The sequence below is a fragment of the Tursiops truncatus genome, chromosome 1 (genome assembly GCF_011762595.2).
Source record: "Tursiops truncatus isolate mTurTru1 chromosome 1, mTurTru1.mat.Y, whole genome shotgun sequence".
Taxonomy (NCBI): Eukaryota; Metazoa; Chordata; class Mammalia; order Artiodactyla; family Delphinidae; genus Tursiops; species Tursiops truncatus.
Window position 1 is genome coordinate 1142668 of NC_047034.1, and position 19710 is coordinate 1162377.

The 19710-nt window shown below is 54.7% G+C and overlaps 1 protein-coding gene across 5 annotated transcripts in view; it reads right to left on the bottom strand.

Annotated features, from left to right (window-relative positions):
* NAV1 (neuron navigator 1) overlaps window positions 1-19710 on the bottom strand; it is a 210813-nt gene that overhangs the window by 3695 nt on the left and 187408 nt on the right. For 4 of the 5 annotated variants that reach the window (XM_073799412.1, XM_033845116.2, XM_073799454.1 and 1 more), the window contains 15 exons: window positions 18793-18876; window positions 18493-18604; window positions 11112-11233; window positions 7756-7952; window positions 7462-7654; window positions 7100-7268; window positions 6399-6496; window positions 6140-6235; window positions 5768-5927; window positions 5194-5429; window positions 4395-4549; window positions 4167-4238; window positions 3536-3732; window positions 2961-3079; window positions 1366-1563 (listed from right to left, as the gene is read on the bottom strand). In XM_073799412.1, the coding sequence (XP_073655513.1) occupies window positions 1366-1563; window positions 2961-3079; window positions 3536-3732; window positions 4167-4238; window positions 4395-4549; window positions 5194-5429; window positions 5768-5927; window positions 6140-6235; window positions 6399-6496; window positions 7100-7268; window positions 7462-7654; window positions 7756-7952; window positions 11112-11233; window positions 18493-18604; window positions 18793-18876 (2208 nt within the window). The other variant, XM_073799432.1, reaches the window with a different exon arrangement.

Here is a 19710-nt window from a genome sequence, read left to right on the forward strand (position 1 = left end):
ATTGGAAGTGTGGAGTCTTAACCACTGGACCGCCGGGAAGTCCCACCTCCCGCCCTTCTTCCCTCAGTTTCCCTCAACACTTCACGACTCGGACTCTCCATTCAGCTAAGGAAGCCTCATTGCCTCTCTAGGGCTCTGCCTTCCAGCCTCCGTTTCCAGGATATTAGCACCTTCCCGATTTAAAAGCCTTTTGACACAGAGGACATCTGTTTTCTACAAGGTCAAAATTTAAATAAAATGTCTTAGGACTAAAGCAGAGGAATCTCCTACTCGAAAAGGTAAAATTGCAAGGTCCTGGAGTTTGTGCACGTTAAGTTTTTCAGACCATCTACCAAATCATCCTCCAAAACAGTGACTGACAAATGCCCCCCGCAGCAGAACAAAGGTCCGAACTTCCCCACACACATGATTCTGCAAAGGTGAAACAGTTATCTCCTTGTCGTAATACGTGTCTCCTCAGTGATTAGAGAGGGGAAGGGTCTTTTTCTGTTTGTATTGGCCCTTTTTATAAATAGTATTTTTTAAATTAATTAATCTATTTATTTATTTATTTATTTTTGGCTGTGTTGGGTCTTCGTTGCTGCGCGCGGGCTTTCTCTAGTTGCGGAGAGCGGGGGCTACTCTTTGTTGCGGTGTGCGGGCTTCTCATTGCAGTGGCTTCTCTTGTTGCGGAGCACGGGCTCTAGGCACGCGGGCTTCAGGAGTTGTGGCACACAGGCTCAGGAGTTGTGGCTCGCAGGCTCTAGAGCGCAGGTTCAGCAATTGTGGCTCACGGGCTTAGTTGCTCCGCGGCATGTGGGATCTTCCCGGACCAGGGCTCGAACCCGCGTGCCCTGCATTGGCAGGCAGATTCTTAACCACTGCGCCACCAGGGAAGTCCCTTTATTGGCCCTTTGCATTTCCTCTAGTCAACGCCTGACCCTTGCCTCCTTTGCCCATTGTTGTTCTGCGTGGCAGTTTTAGGGAGAAGGGTCACGTGTTCTGGGTGTCAGTCCTCTCTTGGCTACAAGCACTGCAGACATGTCCCCTAGTTTGTCACTTGTCTCAGCTTACTTTCCAAGGGCTCCTGAAGCCCCTGGACCGTGGCAGCCCGCAGGACGGCACCAGGGCAAGCACCCGTGGGTCCCACTGCTCTCCTGCTCTGGCCGCCGTTCCCACCTGGGCTCCGCGCGGACCCGGGTCTTTGCTAGAGGACACACACCTTGCTGGCGGGTGACACTGTGTAGCTTAGCCCGGGGTTCTGACGGTCAGGGTTTCCCACCCCCTGGCCTCATGCTTGTCCCGGCCTCCGGGCCCCAGCGGGCTGTGGACGAGGGTTCAGTTCTGTGACACTCTGACTTTTGCCTTAGAGCGGCCTCTACTCACCAGCGGGTCGGAGTCCAGGGAGCTGGGGGTGCTGTCCTTGACCGTCCTGTCTTCAGGGGGCGAAGCAATGCTGTGAGGGCCCACGGTGGGTGGGGGCAGGTGGTACAGCTTTGACTGGTCTTGTTGGGCTGATGGCCAGGGAAGAGTGTCCCGGACCCACTCGACGGGGTCCTCCCAGGCGGCTTTCTGCCCGTGAACCTGGAGAAGGAGAAATGTGATCACTGGGCGAGGACCCGCAGATGAGAGGCTTGTTCGTGGAGTCTCCTGAGGGCGTGTGTACTTCCTCAAACCTAAAGTTCGAGGCTCTGATCCCTGTGGGATTTCCTTTGAGTTTCCCAACGAGGGAAGTACAATAAGTTGGCATAAATTGGTAGAAACCATTCTGGAGGATAATTTGGCAGACTGCATTAAAACTTAGCATGGACAAATCTTACAATCCCACGATTTTATTTTCCAAGTAAGAAATTCTTTCAGTTTAGTAATACCTCTTGAAAGAAATTTCACCTTTGTTGAAATGAGATATTATCTGTGTAAAAATGATGTAAGTCGGGGGACTTCCCTGGTGGCGCAGTGGTTAAGAATCCGCCTGCCAAGGCAGGGGACATGGGTTCAAGCCCTGGTCCAGGAAGATCCCACGTGCTGCGGAGCAACTAAGCCCGCGAGCCACAACTACTGAAGCCCGTGAGCCACAACTACTGAAGCCCGCGTGCCTAGAGCCCGTGCTCCTCAACAAGAGAAGCCACCGCAATGAGAAGCCTGTGCACCGCAACGAAGAGTATCCCCCGCTCTCTGCAACTAGAGAAAGCCTGCGCGCGGCAACAAAGACCCAACTCAGCCAAAAATAAATAAATAGATTAATTTTTTAAAAACACAAAAGAGCTTTAAAAAAAATGACGTAAGTTGGAAAACTATTAATAATAATGCAAATTAAATGAAATAATGATACATTGCATCTCTAGAAATCTACCATATCATCAGGCAGTAACACATTACTGCTATGGATAATACGTGACCAGTAGGGTCTAGTCACCACATCACAGGTCATTGGATCATGCCCTAATTAACAGGTGAGAAAACTAAGGAGGTTTTTTAAAAAAATGACATTTTCCTTTCACACCAAGTTCTTATTCTAACTTTTACTTTTACAAGTGTTTTCACGTATTTCATTTGCCTTCGCAACACTGCCAGTGATTTAGGCAGAACAGAATTTATACCACCTCCTTTTTCACACATGAGGATATTAAACAGTTTAAATAACTTGGCCAGAGTAACATTTTATTAGTAGTTAGTAATGAGCTAAGGCTGTAATAGGGTTTTACTTAATTCTTTGCTCAATTATTTCTCTAACTGCCCTGATCCCTAGAGCAGAGCCAGAAGGCCTAGGGCTGGACACACGGCCCCAGGGTCAGCGGTCATTTAGCGATTCGCTGAACGCTGGCCGAAGGCAGGAAAGCAGTGTGGTCTGTCCAGTGCCTCACCCGACCTGTCAGGAGGAGACCCTGAAGATCTCCGTGGCCCCGTGTCTAACCCTGTTTCTGCTCTGTGAGGTGGGCCAGCCTGGTGTCTGGGCTGAGCGGAGTCGAGGGCGGGCTCACCTTGATGCCGTCCTTGGCCCCTTCCTGCAGGTAGGGAATGATGGAGTTGTTCCATAGGTCAATGAACCAGGTCCGGAAGTCCTCAATGCCGATGGGGCAGGACAGAAAGAAGCAGGGGCCTGGGAAGAGGATGGGGCCGTGAAGACGGCCGAGACCCTTGCTGTCCCTGGTCATCTGCCCCCTTGACTCCTTTACACCAGGCAGAGGGTCTCATAACCACAGGGTTGAAAGAAGCGCTGGGCTGGGCTAAACTGAGACTGACATCAGGACGGGCGGGAGCTGAGAGCCTGGCTGTAGCCTCGTGAACGATGCCTCCCTGGGTGGACGGGAGGTGGGGGAGCGAGGGGAAGCTTTAAACTCCCCCGAAATCCCTTCCCAGTAATCGTGGGGAAACGAGGGCGAGGGGTCAGCTCTCTGACGGCTGACTCAGGGTGCGGACTGCGCTGGGGACGCTTGCGCAGTGACTCGGGCACAGGGTCGGTGACGCTATGCGCTGAAGACATGAGAAGGAAAGGGAGTGCCCCGACCCCGGCCCCCAGGTGTGGCGCAGGAGGCCATGGCAGGGCGGGCTATACCGATGAGGAAGTCCGAGGTGCTGTGCTTCTCCAGGAAGGTGTGCAGGTGGTACCACAGCTTGGGCACCCAGTCCAGCACCCGCAGCAGCTCCTCCCTGTTGGCGTTGACGTCGCAGTCCGACTCCACCAGCTTCCTCCTCAGGTAGCGAACCAGGAAGCCGTTGGCGGGCTCCACGTTGTTGGAGAAGGTCAGCATCCTGCGGCCAGGGACGCGAAGGGTGGGGCGGAGTGCGCGGGGGCGTGTCCGGCTCATCCCCCGCGGGCCCATCCCCCCCTCCTCCCACCAACGCCCGTGGGGTCCGCTGGACTCAGGGCCGCGGCAGAGCTGACTCTCGGATCGGTGACCCCCCTCAGGTAACCATCTGACCTCACTGGCCTGGACAGGGGGCGTGCGGGCACAGAACCCGAACCTCAGCCATGAAGCCGCACCTCTCAGCTTTACAGTCCTTTCCTGTCTCAGTGGCTCGTCTCCCCCTGCACTGCCACAGCACACACACACCTGCTCTCTCCCCAGCCCACAGGGCTGCGCTACTTCTCTTTCCTCCTGCTGCTCCTCTGGCCACATCCTGGATTGAACTGGTTTACAGACTCGGGTAGGGCTGGAAGGCTCATCCAGGGCCCCAGTCCTTACCTGAAACTCAGATGCAAGCCGTGATTGGGGGTCATTTTCACCGGCTGATTAGTGGTGCCTATAATATAGGGACTGTGGGAAGAGAGAGAAAAGATTTGCGTAGACTTGTCTGAACGCTCGCTTTCTGCCGCGTACCCTCCCCCGACGCCCGTGGAGAGTTCACAGCTTGGGCTGGCCCGGGCTCCCCTGCTGCCCGCCGTGATGCAGCTGGTCCCGACCCCAGCTTACCATTTGTGATACTTGCAGGTCAGGGCCCCGTTGACCAGCTCGCTGATGGAGCCCGCCTCACTCAGGTCATCCAGCAGGATCACCAGGGGGACATCCCCAATTCCCGTTTCCCGGTCTATCTGGTTAGCCAGGTTGGAGAGATACAGCTGCAGATCCTGAAATGAGAAGAGGCAGTGGGTCAACATCGGGAGCGGTGAGCCCCTGGATGAGCCTTGAAGAGGAGGGTTTCAGAGAAGCTGAGCGGGCTCCGGATGCCCTGGGGCCTCGGTTCCTGTCTGACGCGCTTGGACCTGGAGCTACGGAAGACACCACCCCAGGCCGATCAGCAGTGGCCCCTAGAGCCCACAGGGCTGGGGAACACACGCTCTTCTTCCATGGATTTACGCCAGGGACCACTCCTAATGGACGCGCCTCCCCGTGGGGCGGGGGCGGGGGCCAAGGTCTGAAGCCACGGCACAGCATCGGGGGGAACTGGGGAGGCAGCGGGACCTGGCAGGGGACAGCACAGTAGTGACAGTTCTGAGTGCTTCCCTGACGGAAGCCCACAGTCAGGGACAAATCCTGGAAAGAAAGGAAATGAAAGAGAAGGGGGGCACTGACGAGGCGGGCAGAGGGCCACTGGGACATGAGGGGACAGAGTGTGGACCGCGGTCCCTGCTGGGGTGGGAGCTCCCGGAGGCCCGGGGAGAGAGGAGACTGGAGCAGGGCTGAGATGGGAAAGGGGGTCACCGAGGGGCAGGGAGGTCAAGGCAGCGGCGAGGAAGGGGAGGGAGGACGGGGCAGGCGGGGTGGCGGCCACCTTGCAGGACTGCTGGTGCATGTTGAAGGTGCTGACGATGCCCTCGGTGACCTCGCGGCCGGAGCGCTCTACCAGGTACTCGGCCAGGCGGTTGGTCAGGTAGGTCTTGCCGGTGCCACTGGGGCCGGAGAGGACAAGGCGCCGGTGCTTGAGCAGAAGGCCAATGTAGTGCTGCATCATGGGCTTGGGGATGAGCGTCTCAAACACCAGGCTGTCCACACACTTCTCCTTGAGACCTGGACCCCAGCCCCCGACGGTGTGAGCCTGGGCGGCGCCCTGAGGCTCACCTTCCTCACCCGTGGACCCCGCGGGAACCCCCAGGCCTGGCTCTGGACACGTGGGGCAGGCCGTGCACTGCGGGGGTGGGCGGAGGGGAAGCCCAGGCCGGGCAGAAATGTCCTGCAAACGACAACCTCCCTGGGACAGGTCGGGCCCGGGCTTGTTCATCTTGCCCCTCACGGTGACCTTCACCCTGTAGCCCCGCAACCAGTTCTTGCTCAAGGAACGCGTGACGGACCACCCGACGGTCTCCACCCCGCATTCCTCAGCCCCACACCCAGAAGCGGGGACTGACCTTTGAGGGAGACTGCTATGTTGTTGACCCCTCGGCGGCAGGGGGGCAGCTCCGGGGGCTCCGCATCCAGGAGCCGTTTCACGTGGCTGACGCTGTAGCCGTGGATGGACTCGGTGCTTAGTCCCAGCGTCGAGGCTGGGTCCATCTTAGAAATGTAGTCCTGACGGGACAGAAGGGAGAGAAAGGAGATGCGCAGGACACACACACAGACATGAAGGCCACGAGGAAGGTAGTGCTACAGGCACAGAAGTCGATGTGAAAGGGGAGGCGCGATGTCTGTCCCACTGAGCACTCCTGCACAAACCTCAGAGGCGCCCAGACCCCAGTGTCATCAGAGGACCAGCAGCCCCTCAGAGTTCTCGCATCCCTTACCTTGAACACTTGGAAAACAGCGTCATCCAGCAGCTTCCAGTCAACTTTCCCGCTGACCTTGCTGCACCCCAGGAAGAACTCCTGCTGCTTCAAGTCCTGTGAGGCCAGGGCAGATGCACGTGAGCCCAGGGCAGACGGCTCCAAGAAGGGGAGAACGTAAAAGGCCTTGGGAGCTGAGCGCTGTGGGTTCGGGGGTCCTTAGAGCCCAGATGTCCTTGGGTAGAAATGACAGTGTCACCCCCCCCCCGAAGTTCCTTACCCCTTTGATGATGTGCTGTGGGGGCATCCTCACCACCACCCGAAGAGTCACTTCCTCCTTTGGACCAGAGGTGCTGATACCATCCATGGGAGACAGGTCTGGAAGTGAGAAAAGACTGTTGGTTTGGAGGTATCCACAGGCTTTCCTACATCTTCCTGCCACTAGCCTTTCCAGATAAGTTTCTTTCTTTTTTTTTTTTTTTAATTTTGGCTGCGTTGGGTCTTCATTGCTGCATGCGGGCTTTCTCCAGTTGCTGCGAGCCAGGGCTACTCTTCGTGGTGGTGCGCGGGCTTCTCATTGCAGTGGCTTCTCTTGTTGCGGAGCACAGGTTCTAGGTGCACGGGCTTCAGTAGCTGTGGCTCGCGGGCTCTAGAGCGCAGCCTCAGTAGTGGCGCACGGGCTTAGTTGCTCCGCGGCATGTGGGATCTTCCCGGACCAGGGTTCGAACCCGTGTCCCCTGCATTGGCAGGCGGACTCCCAACCACTGCGCCACCAGGGAAGTCTCTCCAGATGTTTTTATCTAACCCAAAATTGAAACTAGAGACCAAACCTGAACAGTGATTAAGGTCTTAGGACCACAACAACCCTCGGTGTCTCAGGACGCCAGCAGCGGCTTGGCGGCAGCACTGCTACGTCCCTGACCCAAGGAAGCCGCACCACATCGAGCGGGGGCGAACCCTGTCCTTCTCCCCAACAGGTACCTGTATCTGCGAGGCTCGGGCTGAAGGGATGGCTGAGCGCCAGGCCCAGGGAGCGGCGAGGGGATGGCAGAGCCGAAGATCCCGGGGCCTGCCCTGCAGCGGAGCTCGCCGAGGGCCCCGGGGCCACCTTCAGCCGGTCGTTCTCAGCTTTCAGCAGGTCCACCTCCAACTGCGGCAAAAACGGGGTGTGTGTGTGTGTGTGGGGGGGCGTCTGGAGCCTCGGCCGCCGGGCCCCGCCCCCTCCCCGCAGCCCCGCCCCGTCCAGGGGCCCCTCCCCGCCCCCCGCCCCGCGGCCCCGCCCCGTCCAGGAGTCCCTCCCTGCCCCCCCGCCCCGCGGCCCCCCGGCCCCGCCCGGGACTGACCTGCATGTTGTGCATGGTCTCCCGCAGCTGGTCCAGCTGGTGGGCCGAGTTGAGGGCTTCCAGGCGGATGTCCGTGAGCTTCATCTCCTTCTCCCACAGCTCGGAGCGCAGCTCGGACACCTCCTTCTTCTCCGGCTCCTCCTCCTCGCTGCCCTGGAACAGCCGGGCGTGGGGGGCCGGGGGAGCGGGGCCCCTGGAAGGAGGCAGGGAGCGGCGGGCATTAGCCGCTGAGCCCGCGGGTGGCGGTAACCGGCCCCACTGCCCGGGGAGGGGGCTGCAGTGGGGGGCACTCACTCGGGGGCATCGGTGCCCGCGGAGGACGAGGCGGAGGACTTGATGGAGGGCGAGGCAGTCTCCGTAGCCTGGTGCTGCAGTTTGGGGGACGAGGGGGCCGAGGAGTCGGGCGTGGCGATCTCCTCGATGTCAGAGTAGGAGGAAGCGGACTTGGGCCCCTTCTTTATGCTGAAGGCTTTGTTGAAGGAACTTCGGAGCTACAACAAAGCAGATCCGGGGAGAGAGCGGTCAGGGCTCCGCGCTGGAGACGGTGAGGGCGGAGGGGCTTCTGAGACAGAGGCCAGAGGCAGGGATGTGTCGGTAAGCAGGCCTCCCCCAAAGGCTTCACTGGCTTCGTGGAATACAGACGGGAGACTCGCCTAGGAGTTCGGGCTGTGAGAGAGTGGGCCTTGCTGCTGTGCTATGGGAACTTTCTGGGCCTTCCCTGCCCCCGTGGGGGAGCCGCACCCGTGAAGGGACGGAGGGGAGGCCCCGGGACACAAGGTGTGTCTCTCGGCGACCCCATCCCACCTCCCGCAGACCAGCAACTGCTCCGTCTGCAGCCTGGCTCACCTGGGCCTCAGGACCCACCTCTCAGCAGGGCTCATCGGATCAGAATCTACCCACCAGAAACTTACACTACGATTCTGTCCAATCGACAGAAGGGAGTGGAACCAAGCTTCTTTTAGTGCCTCCTGTGCTCCGCACATTACAGGACAGTGAAAACAACCAAATACAGGTGCTTTTGACTACTTCCACTCAAATGTCCCAGAATTAGGGACACCCCCCCCAGCATTTCCTCCAAGTACGCAGGGGATTATAATCTGACCGTAACTGGCTTGGCCTTGGGTGTTGATGAGCTGGGTGTTAGGGATGAGGGAGGGGAACCAGGGTTCTGTCCCACACCCATCACATGCATCCATTTAGCATGCGCACACACACAGGGAGACAGAGCGGCAGCCGGACACCGAGAGTAAAGGAGGGGTCGAAGCAAACCAGATCGCTGGGAAAGCAAGAGAAGAGAGTGCAAATCTGAGGGCACTCTTTCCATGTGTGTCTCCTGGAGCCTGGGAAAGCTGCAGGTGGTGGCTGGCGCTGCGGGCGGGGCGTGTCAGGGTCTCTACCAGGCGGGACATAGGAAGACCCATCTGGTGATGGGGATGTGGGGGAGGGAGTGTGTGTGCAGGGGACATGCCATCACGTGGCTCAGAGTGTCAGGAAGCACCGTTCTCTGCAGAGGTGGAGACCTGGGACTAGGACTCGGGCTTCTTGATTTTCTACTCGATGAAGACTTCTCTAGCCCCTGCCTCCCGGGGAAGCCGTGTGTGCGTGTGTGTGTGTGTGTATGAGTGTATATGTGTGTACCAGTGTGTACGAATGTTTGTGTATGAATGAGTTAGTGTGTATGTGTGTGAGTTGTATGTGTGTGCATGCACGTGTGTGTGCACATGCAGGAACAGGTCCTGTGACACCCGTCTGCCGGGAGCACCCGCCCTCTAAGATCACAGAGATCCTAAGTGGGAACAGTGCTGTGTGGTTCCGTGTCCCCAAAGCAGAACTGCTGGGCAGTGCATTGCGTGGTGTGATGTGGTGAGGGATTCCGTGGTCAAATGAGTTCCGGAAACAGTGGATCCAGCAAAATGAACCGGGACTCTGTCCTGAGACACGTGCGTGTAGAAGGCAGCGTTCCTCAGATCCGAGCATCTTGAAGGGCTGCTGTGGAATTCACCTGGGGCGATGCTGCGCTAAGACTCAAGGCTCAGTAACCCCTGCATTCAGGTCCTTCCTCCCTGTGCCCCTCGGTCAGGCTCTGGGGGAGGGAACTGCTCCCTGCCTGCCGCCTCTTCTGACCGGGGTCTGCAGGAAGCTCTGCGTACCCCTCTTTGCCCGTCACGATCCCACCTCCGTTGCTTTAGTCCCCCGGGGCCTGCCTTCCGGAACGGGTCTCTCGTCTGTGAGTTCCCTGGGCCTCACTCCCTGAATTAAGCCTTTGACGCTGCTGGCTTGTTACGTTTTATATGGGCAGTATTTTTGTCTCCCTGGCAATTCTCCAGACTCCTCGAGCCCACAGACTCCGTGTTTCCTGTCCTCACAACACCCAGTGCAATGTTGGGACAGGGTTTGAGTGGACCTTAGCGTGTCTGGTTTGTCATGGAAATTCTGGGTTCGCTTTCTGTTTGTCTTAGACTTGTATACCCTAATCCCCGAAAGGTCTTTGGAAACCCCATGGCTGCAGAGGGCTTCAGGCTTTAGAGTAACCTGAGGTCCAGCGCTCACTTCTCTCTGGTTCATCTCACTCCAGAGCTAAATCTTGAGGCTACCCCCGAACTGAACTGGCCTCTGGCAATCTCTTCCATTAGGATCAAAAGATCAGGGCGCTAGCTTTCCGGACGGCGGAGCGCGGTCTGACTGCTTTTATAACAGGTGGACTTTGGAATGGGGTCGGGGCGCGGCAGGAGGCAGAGCCCTCCCGCTTGGTGCCCGGCCAGACCTCTCCTCTGTCCTCGTGGGGCGGCCGTGGATGGACATGCGGGGGGGGGGGGGGCGTTAGGGGCTTGGCGGAGGTGGTCACAGTTAGTCTCGTGAGTGGCCGTCTCTGTTTAGGGGGAGGGGCTCGCTCTGGAGATGGGGAGGGTACGGCAAAGGCAAAGAGAAAATGGAGAGGAGTGAGTGTCTTACCTCGTAGACCTGGAAAAAAATAGGGATTTGAAGTCAGCATTTTGAAGGGAAAAAAAAAAAAAAAAGAAGCAACACTTAATCACTCATTTCACACGGTGGCCCCTGTCTGGACTACACGAAGGTCTGTGGGGGGCTCATCACACGGGGACAGCGGGTGGCACATGCCCTCGTGGGGGCCCCCTCCTCCACATGGGCAGCAGAGGGGCTGGAGGTGTTTTCCATCTGCCTCGATAGTGTCAGAAAGGGCATCCCAAGTCGCTTTAGGGTTATCTGGGAAACAACCAACCAACCGAAACAACACTCTCTGGACCGGTCAGGTGATACAAAGGTTCCTTTTGAGGTAATCTGGAAAGTTCCACAAATGCCTCTCCAAAAAGCTGAAGAAGTGACCTCCAGGAGCATCTAGAATGAGTGGCTTTGTTCATAAAATCTTCTGTCCACAGTATGGGAGTGGGTGGAGACAGATGGGGCGTTCCCTTCTGAATGCCTCCTGTTGCCCATCAGATGTGTGCAGGGCTGGAGGGGATGGCTGGCGGGGGGAGGGGGCAGGTAGCTGCGGCAGACCTCACTCTGGGCAGACGCCACCGGGGGCTCCTATCAGATGGGGCTCATCGTGGTGAGTTCTGGAAGGCTGGCTCCCGTGCTGAGGTGGTGTGGTCCCCCAGCGTCCCACGCGGCTCCCCCAAACCTTCACCTACCCAGCTCTTCTTCTTCTTCTTTTTGGCATCGGCCTCCTTGCTGCTGCCGATACTGGAGTGACTGGTGATGCTGTTGAGGCTCGAGATGCTGTCCGACGAGTTCTGCCTCTTGATCCGGAGTTCTAGGGGCCAAGCACAGGGGGCAAACACAGACACGGTGGGTTTAAAGGAGACGGCGTGAGGCTTAGGGCAAGTCTCGCCGCAGGAGAGAGAGGAGGAACCACCACCTCCTGGTCCACATTCTTCAGTTTTTAGGATCATCCCCTCAACGAGCCTTTACTGAGTGCCCATCACGTTTCAACATCAACAAAGGTTAAGGGATAAAAAAAAACAAGTAGGAAATGACCCCCATCCTCAGGAGGCTCCCAGTCTAGTAGGAGAAAAAGCAGCACAGAATCCAGTGCCCTCGGCTTGAGCAGGTGTGACAAGGGGCAGCCCCGGCCAGGCGTCCACAGTCCTATGGAGACAGCGACCTGACGCCCTCAGGACTTTCTCCAGGAATATTGGCTGGGGGGGTCCAAGGCCGAGTGCCCCACATTTAACCCCCAAAAGCTTTAGTTTCCTCATCTGATGGGCAGAAAATCTTTTCAGCTCTCTGAGAAGGTCTGCAGTGGCACCAAAATGACGCCCTTTTCTACTACAGAGAAGGAAAGGGTTAATAAAGGAGAAGGCCTTTGAGTGTTGAAAGAACCAAAGCTCTTCAGGTGGGAACATTGGAAAATGATTTTAGGGCTGAAAAACAGTCCCTGCAAAGGCTGTGCAGGGAGCTGGTTGTGCGTTGGGGCTCCTCAGGCTGGGTAGCGGGGCCGGGGACAAGGGGAACAGCGAGGGGGACGCTGGAGGACAAGCCCGGCGGGGCGAGCCCTGGGGGCCCCTCGAAGGAAGTCTGCCTTGTGCCGAGAGGACTGGATTTTTAAAACCTTATTATGAAATCATTAGAGGTTCACAGGAAATTGGAGAGAAATGGGCGGGGAGGTCCCCCGCGTGCACCTCTGACCCAGCCTCCTCCAGGGTTAGCATCTTGGGTGACTATGCGCAACGTCTCACAGAAACGAGGAGAAAGGCAAAGTGGCAGGAACTAGCCCAGAAGCAGGGGGCTAGCGGTGCCTGTCTGCGGCTGTTCCCCTGTTCAGCGCAGGAGACGTGGCTGGTTCTTTCCTCGCCTCTCCTTGACCAGCAATGGATCTTTCAACTCTAGTTTTCCCTTCATACCACAGGGAAAACAAGACCCTAGGATCCGACGAAGGAATCACCACGCTCCCAAAGCACATGGAAAACCCTTCGCTCCATGACTATCAAACCAAGTTTTGCTGTAACCCAGCGTGCCTCCAGTTATTTTAAAAGGTATGCAAACTTCTCAAGGGGATATGCTTAACCGAAGTAAAGAATTTTTCGTTTGTATAAAAATGGAGCTGTGGGTCCATACATATTTGTTTGTATCTGCATAGAAAATTATTTCTCGAAGGTTTACAAGAAACTGTTAGCAGTAATTACCCCTGGGGAGTGGGATTTGGAGGGGGGTTCGGGGAGAGGGATTTTATCTTTTACCGCACACCCTTTTGTATACTTTTCATCAGGGGCTGGCGAGCTTTAGCTGTAAAGGCCAGACAGTAGATATCTTAGGCTTTGTGGCCATTTGATCTCTCTTACAACTACTCGGCAAGGCTGGGTGGCACTGAAGCAGCCGCAGACAGTATGTACGTTAAAGAGCATGGCTGTGTGCCAGTGAAACTTTATTTAAAAACAGGTGGTGAGCCAGACTCGGCCAGTGGGCCAGGGTTTGCCAACCCCTAGTTCACATTTTCCTCCAGAACGCGTATTGCTTTTGTGATAAATTTAATTTACAATTAGTTACTTAACAACAAAATGAAAGGCAGCAAAACAAGTATCTATCATCCGTTACTTGGGGGTCCAATGAGCTGCGAGCCTGTCAATTAGATTTTTCAAATATGCTGTATGGTACTTTTAAGAGCAAAGGACGTGCTTTAACTCGAACAATCTTCAAAAAGTTAAGAAACCTTTTGTGCATTTAAAATTTTGTGCCGTGTACATTACCTATTTACAAGCAAAGTAAAGTAGGCATCATTGCTTTAAGCATTAGTTCTTTGATGGCCAAGCTGAACCTGGGTCAAGAAGAATGAGGGAAACATGAAAGCAAAGGACAGGATTCACTTATCCATTCAACACAAATATAGCTGAAGAATCAGGTGCACTCGGGAAACTAGAAATAGCTCAATGTCCCAGACCCATCGCTCAGGAGCTGTGTTTGAGCCAGTTACTTGTCTTCTCTGATCTTATTCTCAACTGTAAAATATATTTTATAGGGTTGTTACCTGCAATAAACGAGTTAACATAAGTACAATGCTCAGAACAGTGCCTGGCACACTGGAGGTGCTCAACAAAGGCTGGCTGTTCCTGTGGTGGAAGCTGGGGCAGAGCCCGCAGGAGAAGTGATGGGAGATGTGGAGGCGGCCAGAGAGAAAGCGCATCCTAGACCAGGAGGGGGGCGGTGCTCCTGCTGCAGGGTTTGCATGTGTTCTCTTTCCCTTTAACTTGCTTTTCTGAAACGTTTCAAACTCACAGGAACACTTAAAGCACAGCACAAGGGAGGACACCCACAGGCCCTCCCCACCATATAACAACTGTGATGTTTTGTTATATTTGCACCAGTGCACACTCTCTCCGCAAACAGACAGACACACCCACCCACACACACAACATTTTCCTGAACAATTTGAAAGCAAGTTGCAGACGTGACACTGTACCACTAAACACTTCTAAGAATAAGGGCATCATCTCACAGCATCAGTATTACACCTAAGCAAATTCAAATTGCAATGATTTCTGATGTTAACTGATGTGGCTGGATCACTCCGGGGTCAGAGTGACAGGAGGACTGTAGCAACACAAGACTAGTTAGGAAATTGCTATGATAACCCAGAAGAAGAGTGACGCCTAAGCCAGGGGAGTGACAAGACAGCGGAGGACAGACATACAGATCTATGTGTGAGTTATGTGAAGAAGCTAACTGACCACACATGGTGAGCAGGGAGACGTAAAGGATGACGCTCCTATCGGTGGGTTCAGTGACCAGGCAGGTGTTTATACCTGAAGTGGGCAAAAGTGCAGAAGGGAGAGCATTAAGCAGTTGGAAATAGAGGTATGGGATTCAGGAGCGTGACACAGATTAAGAAAAGGGACATACAGACGAAGAAGTTGTAAAACCCATTGAGTTAAAAAGGAACTCAGCAAGTTTGCAGGATTCAAGATGAACATACGAGAAAATCAGCTGTATTTCTCGATACTAGTGATGACGAATCTGAAAATGAAATTAAGAAAACAATTCTATTTACCATAGGATCAATAATTAAATTCAGCAAAAGAAATGCAAGACGTATACTGAAGGCTGCAAAACACTACTGAAAGAAATTAAAGTATATCTAAATAAATGGAAAGGCATGCCATGGTCATGGAAGACAGCATTGTGAAGACGACAATACTTTCCAAATTCACGTACTGAGCCCATACAACCTCTACACCAAAATCCCAGCCGGATAATTTGCAGAGATTGACAGAGTGACCCTAAGATTCACATGGGGAAACAAAGGGCACAGAGTAGCCAAAACCATCTTGAACAAGGTCAAATTTGGAGGACCCACACTTCTGATTTCAAAACCTACTACAAAGCTATAGTAATCAAGGCAGGGTGGTACCTGCTAAGGATAGACATATGAGTGAATTAATGGCATAAAACTGAGAATCCAGAAATAAACCCATGTATTTCTGGTTGACTGATTGCCTGCAAGACTGCCAAGATAAGTGAATGGGGAAAATAGTCTTCTCAACAAATGGTGCTGGGACAACAGGACAGCCACTTATAAAAGAATGAAGTCGGACCCCTACCTCACACCATATAGGAAAAGTAACTCGAAATGGACCAAAGATCTAAATGAAACAGCTAAAACCACATAAAACTTTTAGAAGCTAACGTGGGAATAAATCTTCATGACCTTGGATCAGGCAACAGTTTTTTAGATACAACACCTAAAGCACACAAACACATACACAAATCGAAGAAAAAAACAGATCAGGGCTTCCCTGGTGGTGCAGTGGTTGAGAGTCCGCCTGCCGATGCAGGGGACACGGGTTCGTGGCCCGGTCCGGGAGGATCCCACGTGCCGCGAAGCGGCTGGGCCCGTGAGCCATGGCCGCTGAGCCTGCGCGTCCGGAGGCTGTACTCCGCAACGGGAGAGGCCACAGCAGTGAGAGGCCCGCGTACCGCAAAAAAAACCCAAAACAAACAAAAAACAGATCAATTACACTTCATCAAAATGGAAAGCTTTGGTTCTTCAAGGTGAAACGGAGCAGGGCCCCGTGGTCCTTGCCACTCCCATGTCCTCAGCCTGCCTTTTGTCTGTGGAAAAACTTTAGCCAAAGAATAAGTTTAATCAGAGAAGTGAGAAAATACAGAAACAAAGGAAAACAGTCAAAGGAGACCAAATAATAATAATAGGTTAGTCATTAAGCATGGTCAAGGACCTTTAGTTCCTCCTTAAGGGCTACAGATAATATTCTGAGCCGTACCCTGTGAGCTGGCTTATAGACACTGAAACCCCGACCAGCTGGAAGAAGTTAACTACACGATGACCAGGCTGTAGCCATGACCTAAGCTGCCACAATTCCGAGAACTGGCATCAAGGAAATGGGAACAAACAGACCCTGGAACTGAAGCCTAACTGTACCTAAAAGAATCAAGATGACGCTGGTCAGACCACCGATGACCAATTTTAAGACGACTGTCAGAGCTGACTCTGCTGTTTCTACATGTTGCCCCCTCCCTCTGTCTACAAAAGCTCTCGCCCACTGACTGTCAGTGGGGGGAGTCGGCCTTTGGACAGGTGTCCGTCCTCCCCACCGGACTGCCGGCATCCAAAGTAAAGTAAACTTTCCTCTCCACCAACCTGGCCTCTTTATTGGCTTTTGAGCGGCGAGTAGCCGGACCCCACTTTCGGTTACAAAGGGACAGTGTCAGAAAGTAAAGACAACTCAGAATTGGAGAAAACATTTGCAAATCATGTATCTGCTGAGGGGCTAGCATTCAGAATATACTAAAAACTCTTAAAACTCGACAGTAAAAAGAAAACCTGATTGAAGAATAGGCCAAGGATTTAAACAGACATTTCTCCATAAAGGGATACAAATGGCCAATAAGCACGTGAAAAGAAGGCCCATCATATCCTTAGCCACTGAGGAAATTACAACCCAGATCATAACGAGATACCACTTCACCTCCACTAGGACGGCTATCACAAAAAAAGACAACAGCAGATGTTGGCAAGGATGGGGAGAAACTGAAACCCTCAAGGTGCTGGGAAGAAGGACAAGGGTGCCGCTGTTTTGACAAAGTTTGACAGCTACTCAAAAAGTCAACAGAGCTACCACATGACCCAGCAGTTCCACTGCTGGTTATACACTAAGAGAACCGAAAACATCTGTTCACACAAAAACTTGTGCATGAATGTTCATAGCCGTGTTATTCGTAACAGGCAAAAAGTGAAAACAACCAAGTGTCCACCAACCGATGATGGATAAACAACGTGTGGTCCACCTATACAATGGAGTATTATCCAGCCAATGGAGCATTATTCAGCCATAAAAAGGAAGTCCTGACACATGGTACAACATGGATGGAGCTCCAGCCCCCAAACACCACATACTGCATGATTCTATCTACATGAAATGTCCAGAACAGGCAAATGCACGGAGACAGAAAACGGATTAGTGGATGCCGGGGCTGAGAGGACGGAGGAAGAGGGAGTGACGGCTAAGGGGTTCAGGGTTTCTTTGTGGGGTGATCAAAATGTTCTGGATTTAGATGGTGGTGATGGTTGTAAATACAACCTTATTGAATATGCTAAAACCCACTGAATTGCACGTGTTAAAAAGGTGTGAATTATATCTCAATTTAAAAGAAAAAGAGATTACAGAAGCTACCGGATAGACGTGAACACTAGGGAGAGTGTGCACGGTCAGAAGAAAAAGCTGAGGCTGGAGCCCTGGACAAGGTGTTTTCCTTGTGATGAGAAAACTCTTAGGATTTACTCTCAACCGCTTTCGTGCAGCTGTCTGTGTTAATTGTATTATCACGTGGCACCTGGCGTTCTTAGTACTTATTTATCTCCTACCGGAAGGCTGCACCTCGTGACCACCTTCATCCACCCCCAGCCCCCCGCCCAGATCACCCCTCATTCTGACTTTCTCTAGCAAAGCTTGACTCGCGGTTAAATCCCAGGCTCACCTGTCACTTGAGCCCCACGGAACCCATGTGATCTCGGTCTCATCTGAAGAGTCGGTTCATTCCCCTCGGAGAACCGAAGTGAGGATCAAGTGGGGTTACACACACGTTTGCGCACGCACACGTCTATGTCAAAGTGGAAAGTGCTAGTGTTTTAGACTACTTTCCAGGGCACTTTTAGGTTCATGGCAAATTTGAGCGGAAGGTACAGAGATGCCCCACTACTCCCTGCCCCTCTACGTGCACGGCCCCCCCGCTATCAACCATCCCCACCAGAAGCTACATTTGCTACAATCGATGGACCTGCACTGACACGTCACCGTCCCCCGGAGCCCAGAGTTTACACTGGGCTTCGCTCTTGGTGGTACATACTGTGGGTCTGGACAAACGGAGAAGGACACATATCCCCCATCACCGTGTGCTACAGAGTGCTGTCACCGCCCTGCAAATCCTCTGCCTTGCCCACCGCCGTTCCTCGCCCCCAGCCCCGAAAGCCACAACCCTGTCACCGTCCCCAGAGTCTCGCCTCTCCCGGAATGTCATACAGCCGGAACCGCACAACACGCAGCCTTTCCCGACTGGCTCTTTCACTCAGCGGTGCGCCCTTAACACGGTCAGCGTCTTCTCGCCGTCTGATTAACTCATTTCTTTATAATGCTGAGTGACACTGCGTGGTCTGGCTATGGTACAGTTTACTCATCCTTCCGCCTACCGCAGGACATCGGGGTTGCTTCCAAGTTTTGCTGACTGTGAATAAAGCTGCTGTAAACACCCATGTTTAGGTTTCTGTGGGGACATAACGTTTCAGCTCCTTTGGGCAGATACCAAGGAGCGTGACCGCTGGGCTATACAGCGGGAGTACCTCGCGTTCGTAAGAGGAAAGTGCTATGTTAGCGACTGTCTTCGACAGTCATTTGAGGTCGGAGGTGAGGACCCTCTCCTCTCCCTCACCCTCTGGGGTGGTGGGGTCATGCCCCGCTGCTCCTCGCTGACCGTCCGAGGGCCCCCACCTTCTAGAAACCTGACGTGGAGAGAAATCCTGCAGTAAGCCTCTTTCCAGCCCAGCCCTGTGGCCGGAAGGCCTACCTTTGGGTGTGGCTTCTGAGGCATTGAGGGCCCCCTGAATGACGGCCTGGGCCTCAGAGTTCTTCTTCTTCAGAAAGTCTATGGTTTCCCGTAAGTCCAGCAGCTCAGTGTCCTGAGAGAGAAACGAAATGGTGTCACGGGTGTGGCTGGGGGACACCTGCTCTGTGCCCGGCCGGGGGCTGGGCTCGGGACTCTCCAGACCCGATGTGGAGGGCAGGGAATTGGGGCAGGTGGAGGAGCCAGGGCGGCAGGAGGGGGGGCGCCAGCCTGGCCTGTCCGTCCCCCGACCCGCGCTCTCACCTTCTCCTCGGCTGTCTCCGCCAGGTGCCGCAGACGGCATGTCATGCTCACCAGGCTCTGCTCAAAGGCCGCCACCAGGTTGGCCTGAAACAAACACGTATGGGGGTTCCCCAGGTGCCTGGGTTTGGGGAAGGGAGGAGACGTCTGTGGGAGGTGGCTAAGCTGACTGCAGGTCTCAGAGCGGACCAACCGCATGGGGCTCTTACACCTTGCTCCCATTTCTGGCCCGAAGAACATTCCTGGGGGGCCCAGCGCCTTGAATGATAAAGCGGCACAGACAGCATCAGGGTGGGGCAGGTCTTTGGAGGCGTCTAGGGATGCGACACCTACTGTTTGCGGAGGTGGGGCTGTCCCCTGCCTCCAGGGGGCGTCCCCTCGGGGGCCGTCGCTTTATCCTGGTGGAACTCCTCCCCCAGGGCCCCATCACTCCCAGAGAACGGGTTTGGGACAGCTTCCCAGCCCCGCGCCCAGGGGGCCTCCATTCTTCGGTTCTGGCCGCCCTTTCCCTGATCCTGGGGCTGGAGCGGTAGCTTGGGCCACCTCGCGGCAATTCCACAGTCTGGCCACTAGGTGTCGGGCCGGCTCCGCGAGGGGCCCCCAAGGACTTGGGGGGGCAGCAGGGGGAGGGGCAGGAACTCCAGCTCTGCCAGCAGGAAGGCCTGCAGGGAAGGGGGGCGTGCTGAGGCTGGGACCAGAGAGGGGGACGCTCGCCCTGGGAGAGGAACAGCCGCGGTTCGCGGGGAGTAAACTGTGGCCCTTCGAGGGAGGGGCGCACTCCACACAGAGCTCTGGGGGCCGGTAACCCCTGCTTCCTGTCGGCCAGTGGTTCTGCCTCCCTGGGGGTCGACCCTAGTGTTCGCCCCCTGTCCTTGACACAGGCTGGGGGCCTCTCTGGTCCAGGCCGGGCTCCTTGGCACG